This window comes from Trichechus manatus, unplaced genomic scaffold, assembly GCF_000243295.1.
Source record: "Trichechus manatus latirostris isolate Lorelei unplaced genomic scaffold, TriManLat1.0 scaffold00002, whole genome shotgun sequence".
Taxonomy (NCBI): domain Eukaryota; kingdom Metazoa; phylum Chordata; class Mammalia; order Sirenia; family Trichechidae; genus Trichechus; species Trichechus manatus.
Genome location: NW_004443938.1, coordinates 25,143,688 through 25,150,639, shown reverse-complemented (window position 1 = coordinate 25,150,639; position 6,952 = coordinate 25,143,688). Strand labels below are relative to the sequence as shown.

The window sequence follows — 6,952 nt, the reverse complement described above, 5'->3', positions numbered from 1 at the left end:
TCATGAGCACAATTAAGTGTTCTGGAATTCCCATTCTTTGCAATGTTATCCATAATTTGTTATGATCCACACAGTCAAATGCCTTTGCATACTCAATAAAACGCAAGTAAACATCCTACTGGTATTCTCTGATTTCAGCAAAGATCCATCTGACATCAGCAATGATATCCATTGTTTCATGTCCTCTTCTGAATCTGGCTTGAATTTCTGGCAGTTCACGGTCAATGTATCGCTGCAACCACTTTTGAATGATCTTCAGCAAAATTTTACATGTGTGATATCAATGATATTGTTTGATAATTTCTGCATTCTGTTGGATCTCCTTACTTTGGAATGGTTACAAATATAGATCTCTTCCAGTTGCTTGGTCAGGTTGCTGTCTTCCAAATTTCTTGATGTAGACAAGTGAGCAAGTCCTGTACTGTATCCACTTGTTGAAACATCTCAACTGGTATTCCATCAATTCCTAGAGCATTGTTTTTCACCAGTGCCTTCGGCATAGCTTGGACCTCTTCCTTCAGTACCGTTGCTTGTTGATCATATGCTACCTCCTGAAATGGCTGGAAGGAATACTCAGAGTCATTATGCCAAAAAGAATTGGTATGCAAAGATGGACAATGAATAAGGAAGATCAAAGAAGAATGGACATCTTTGAATTGTGGTGTTGGCGAAAAATATTGAATATACCATGAACTGCCAAAAGAACGAGCAAATCTGTCTTGAAAGAAGTACAACCAGAATGCTAGAAGTAAGGATGGTGAGACTTTGGCTTGTGTACTTTGGACATGTTATCAGAAGAGACCAGTCCCGGAGAAGGACATCATGCTTGGTCAAGTAGAGGGTCAACGAAAAAGAGCAAGACCCTCAAAGAGATGGATTGACACAGTAGCTACCACAATGGGCTCAAGCATAACAACAATTGTGTGTATGGTGCAGGACGGGGCAGTGTTTCGTTCCGTTATGCATAGAGTCGCTATGAGTTGGAACCGACTCAACGGAACCTAAGAAGAAGAGAAATGGTTGAATGTCAACCCATTCATTTTGTACAGTGACTCTTTGTGTATTCCTTCCATCTTCTTTTGATGCTTCCTGCTTCGTTTAGTATTTTCGTTGGAGAATCCTTCAATAATTGCACTCAAGGCTTGAATTTTTCCTCAGTTCTTTCAGCTTGAGAAATGCTGATCGTGTTCTACTTTACTTTGTCTTCTCCAGCCACCCTTTGAAATCTGTTCATCTCTTTTACTTCATCATTTCTTCCTGTCACTTTAGCTACTCTACGTTCAAGAGTGACTTTCAGAGTCTCTTCTCATATCCATTTTGGTCTTTTCGTCTTTTTAATGACCTTTTACTTTCTTCATGTATGATGTCCTTGATGTTATTCCAGAACTCCTCTGGCCTTTGTTCATTAGTGTTCAGTGCTTCAAATCTATACTTGAGATTGTCTCTAAATTCAGGTGGGATACACTCAAGGTTGTACTTTGGCTCTTGTTGGCTTGTTCTAATTTTCCAAAGCTTCATCTTGAACTCGCATGTGAGCAATTGATGGTCTGTTCCACAGTCAGCCTCTGGCCTGCTCTGACTAACAATATTGAGCTTTTCATTGTCTCTTTCCACAGATATAGTCAATTTGATTCCTGTGTATTCCATCTGGAGAGGTCCACATGTATGATCACTGTTTATGTTGTTGAAAAAAGTTATTTGCAATGAAGAAGTCGTTGGTCTTGCAGATTTCCATCATGCTGTCTCCGGCATCATTTCTACCACCAAGGCCATATTTTCCAACTACCAATCCTTCTTTGTTTCCAACTTTTGCATTCCAGTCACCTGTAATCATCAATGCTTGAATTTCTGACAGTTCCCTGTTGATGTACTGCTGCAACTGCTTTTGAATGATCTTCAGCAAAACTTTATTTGAGTGTAATATTAATGATATTGTTCGATAATTTTCACATTTGGTTGGATCACCTTTCTTGGGAATAGGCATAAATATGGATCTCTTCCAGTTGCTTGGCTAGGTAGCTGTCTTCCAAATTTCTTGGCGTACACGAGCGAGCACTTCCAGTGTTGCATTCCTTTGTTGAAACATCGCAGCTGGTATTCCGTCAATTCCTGAAGCCTTATTTTTCACCAGTGCCTTCAGAGCAGCTTGAACTTCTTCCTTCATTATCATGGATTTCTGATCATATGCTGCCCCCTGAAATGGTTGAATGTTGACAGATTCTTTTTGGTATAGTGACTCTGTGTATTCCTTCCATCTTCTTTTGATGCCTTCTGCGTCATTTAATATTTTCCCTGTAGAATCCTTCAATATCACAACACGAGGCTTGAATTATTTTTTGGTTCTTTCAGCTTGAGAAATGCCAAGCATGTTCTTCCCTTTGGGTTTTCTATCTCCAGGTTTTTGCACATGTCATTGTAATACTTTACTTTGTCTTCTCGAGCTGCCCTTTGAAATCTTCTATTCAGCTCTTTTACTTCATCATGTCTTCCTTTTGCTTTAGCTACTCGACGTTCAAGAACAACTTTCAGAGTCTCTTCTGACATCTATTTTGGTCTTTTCTTTCTTTCTTGTCTTTTTAATGACCTCTTGCTTTCTTCATGTATGATGTCCTTGATGTCATTCCACGACTTGTCTGGTCTTTGGTCATTAGTGTTCAGCGTGCCAAATCTATTCTTGAGATGGTGTCTAAATTCAGGTGGGATATACTCAAGGTCGTACTTTGGCTCTCCTGGACTGGTTCTAATTTTTTTCAGTTTCAACTTGAACCTGCATATGAGCAATTGATAGTCAAAAGTTCAGTAGTTTGAATCCACCAGACGCTCCTTGGAAACCCTATGGGGCAGTTCTACCCTGTCCTATAGGGTTGCTGTGAGTTGGAGTCCACTTGATGGCAATGGAGTTTGGTTTGGTTGTCCATGTAATCTCACAAAGATAATTCTTTGGAGCCCTGGTGGCACAGTGGTTAATTTGTTTGGTTGCTAACCAAAATGTTGGCGGTTCGAATCCACCAGCCCCTCCTTGAAAACCTGGGGGCAGTTCTCCTCTGTCCTATAGGGTTGCTATGAGTGGGAATTGAAGGCAATGGTACTATATCTCGTATGTATGATTAAATTATGATCCTGTGATCTAGAAAAGCAATTAATTTGTCATGTACCTAACAATAGATTACATTATGTACATTCTATGTTTATTATTGTTTGTTTGTTCTTAAACTTGCATTTTATTTCACAGGCATACAAGTACATTATACAGTGTTTGGTGTTGTATAACAGTTGGCCTCTCACCGAAAGTCAGCTGACATTTGTTCAAGCACTAAAAGACTTAGAGAAAAATGATATCAAAGGTATGTCACCATAAATGTTTATACATGTCGTTTAAGTTTTATATAAATATTTAGTAGAAATTTGATCATGTAATTATTAAAACATCATTGCTTACAATTTGTGTTTTATATCCTGTGGCATTTCCCGTTTCCTTAATTGGTAACATTTGGTTTATAAGAACCAAAAATATATGATGGTTTAGGCCTAGTTTAAACACATTTTTATCTAGTTAGTACAAATTGATTGATCAAGAAATGTACAGGAGATGTTTCTATTTATAAGTTTGTATTTGTGCAAAGTTATTGATTTAGCATGACATTGAAGTTAAGTTCTTAAAATATCTGACAATAAATACTTCAATCTAGAAGAGCAATATCCTAGTGAAAGAGGACTCTGATTTATCAAAACATGAAACTACTCTAGATATGTCACCTCACTATGTTCCGTTATCATATCTGATTCTCTCTATATTTATTTATAAAATTATTAAATTAATTAATGTATGTAAAAAATTTAGAACAGAGCCTAGAACATAATAAATGTATAGGAATTTGTTAAATTTATTTTTAGTTCTGTTAATCTTTCATAGGCTTAGAAAAGTGAACTGAAGTCTCCAACTAATTTTTTTTATTTTTCTTCTATTTCTACCAGGTCTTATTGTATCTATTTTGTACTTTGTTATTGGCTGCATATATATTTGTGACAGATATTCATAGTAAATGATAACCTTTATAATTTTTAAGTTTTCCTTTTTTTATTTTGTAATGCTTTTTGCCTTGAATTTAATCTTGTCCATTACTATCACAACTTCTGCTTTCTTCCTTTCCCTCCCTCCCTTCCTTCCTTGCTTCCTTCCTTCCGTCTTCTTCCTCTTCCTCTTCTTCTGCTTCTTCTTAACGTGTCTTACCTATCCTTTTGATTTCAGTGTTTGCAATCACTTTATTTAAGATCTGTCTCTTTCATTCAGCTTATGGTTTACTGCTGTTGTTTCTATATAACCTTAGAGTCTTTTTTTTTTAATTTCAGTATGTGTTTACCTAATTTGTAAGTATTGATATAAAAGTTATATTTGGTCTTAATACTTTTATATCTTTATTATGCTTTCTGTATTTTAAAATTTTATTTATCATTTTTACATGACCTACATTCTCTTTGTTTCACTGTGGTTGTGTATGTGTATAATTGTGCCTGGGGAGCTGGAGCATTATTTTCATTGTGTTCAAGTATAAGTTTGATCTTTATTTTTCTAGTGGTAACTGTTATGATTTTCAGTTTATAAAACAGGTTCATAAATATATCCATTTCTCTTAATTTACCAAATTTAGACAATATCATTCACTTCCATTAAAAATTATTTTCTTATCATACATTTACACATCATCACAATTTTCTTCCTTTCCTCCATTTCTCTTTTTTTATAATTTGTTTTTGTTGTTGTTGAGAATATACACAGCTTGCATACACCAATTCAACAATTTTTACATATGCAGTTCAGTAACACTGATTACATTCTTTGAGTTCTGCAACCATTCTCAGCCTCCTTTTCCGAGTTTTTCCTCCTCCATGAATATAAACTCACTGCCCCCTAATTTTCGTATCTACGTAACCTTTAGAGTTGCTGTTGTCATTTTGATCCCATAGATAGCTTTTAAAAGAGCATAGTGCTCAAAGCCTAGGTTAAACACATTTTTTTCTAGTTAGTACAAATTGATTTTCTTCAAAGCCAGCAGCCGAGAAGAAATGCTTGATCTCATTAGCAAGCTGAGAAATGGAAAATATAACAGCTGTGAGATTTCACTTTATAGCCATTGTACTGGCAAAGATTAGAAAGTTGGATAATGGTATTTTTTTTACTATAGCCATTGTACTGGCAAAGATCAGAAAGTTGGATAATGGTATTTTTTTACTATAGCCATCATACTGGCAAAGATCAGAAAGTTGGATAATGGTATTTTTTTACTATAACCATCGTACTGGCAAAGATCAGAAAGTTGGATAATGGTATTTTTTTTACTATAGCCATCGTACTGGCAAAGATCAGAAAGTTGGATAATGGTATTTTTTTACTAGCAAAGCTAAACTGTTGTTTGGTTTTGAGTATATTTTGCATTGTCAATAGATATTCTCATATTGTTCTTTGTAACTATAATTCTCTGAATTTCTTAGCCTTAATTCCATATATATATGCATTTGTGTTTCTCTGTATAAGTCTTTTTTTACTAGCGCTTCTCCATCACCCAGTCTTTTATTTTGGGTGGCTGCATTTTGCCCTGAAGTCTTATTTTCAAGAAGGTCTAATGGAGGCTGCGTTTTCTGAGGACTTGCACCTATGCAATCGTCTGCATATGCATTTAGATGGCAACGTGCCTGGGTGTGCAATTCTTGGATCACCCTTGTGTCTGCTTGTTTGTTGAGAAATATTGCTTTACTAAATTTTGACATTAAATGTTGCTGTGGAACAATCTGAGGCAAAAATGATTTTCCTCTTTGCTTTTCTACCCAGATAGTTATTGAATTTCATTTTTGAATTCTTCTTGTCACATGTTTTCTCCTTAATTTCTTTAATAATTGAAAGATATATTTGTCCAAAAAGTCCTGTTTCCTAAGGTAATTTTTCTGACATATATGGTTTATATGTTCATCAAATCTTTTCATTCCCATTTCAAACACCTTTTGTTATTGTCATAGACATGAGTATCTATGCATCAGTCATATTTGGTTCATTTCCAGTTATTACTGATCACAGAATAAGGACAGTTTTGTCTTGACCAGCTACTTGCTAAAGAATAATACAGGAAGGAGCTGTGGTGAGGAAATTAGAACAGCAGATATTTTCTATTTGTATTTGTTTCCTCAGAACTCAATTCTGTGCAATCTGTAACGTTCTAGCGCCTAGAGACACACAGTTGTTCTACTTTAGCACAAAGAGAAAAACATCCGGATCACAGTAAAGGGTCAACCTTGAGGGTTTGTTTTCTGCTTCCACCCAGCTGGCTCTAGTGAGCAATGGCAAGGCAAAGGTAGTTTCTTCCCTCTCCTCCGCCTTTATGTCTGCAGTCTCTTCATACTGCAGAAAATAAACTGGCATGTTTATACTAGTGGTTCTTAAATTGCTTGGTCTCAGGCCACCTCACACTCTTAAAAATTATTGAGGACCCTAAAGAGCTGTTTTGTATTTGAGTTTTACTTCTCTTCATTTGCCATCTTAGAAATTAAAAGTCAGAAATTGTAAAATTATAATCTTAAATTTATTTTAAAATAGCAAAAATATACCTATTATAGGTAGACATCATTTCTGTGAAAAAATAACTATATATCTTTTAATTAGTGAAAATAGTATAATTATTTTACATTTTTGCAAACCTCTTTAACGTCTGGTTTAATAGAAGACAGCTGTATTATCATAGATGTATCTGCATTCAATCTGTTTGTAACATGTTATTTTAATTGAAGAAAATCCAGCCTCACACAGATATGTAGTTTGAAAAGGGATAGGCATTTTCATAGCCTTTTAAGATAATTGTGAATATTTCTTTCCTGTTAAATGAAGCTCAACAACAGGTAGTTCCTTAAAGTTAGCTGCAATGAGGAATTTGAATCCATATCAAAGAACTTTACCTAATCTTTT

At 35.2% G+C, this 6,952-nt stretch overlaps 1 protein-coding gene across 1 annotated transcript in view; it reads left to right on the top strand.

The window, feature by feature from the left end:
• The window catches only part of ADGB (androglobin), a 213,365-nt gene that overhangs the window by 175,397 nt on the left and 31,016 nt on the right, over positions 1-6,952 (top strand). The window contains exon 27 of the mRNA XM_023729236.1: positions 3,233-3,344. Coding sequence (XP_023585004.1) covers positions 3,233-3,344 — 112 coding nt within the window. The remainder of the gene's footprint in view (positions 1-3,232; positions 3,345-6,952) is intronic.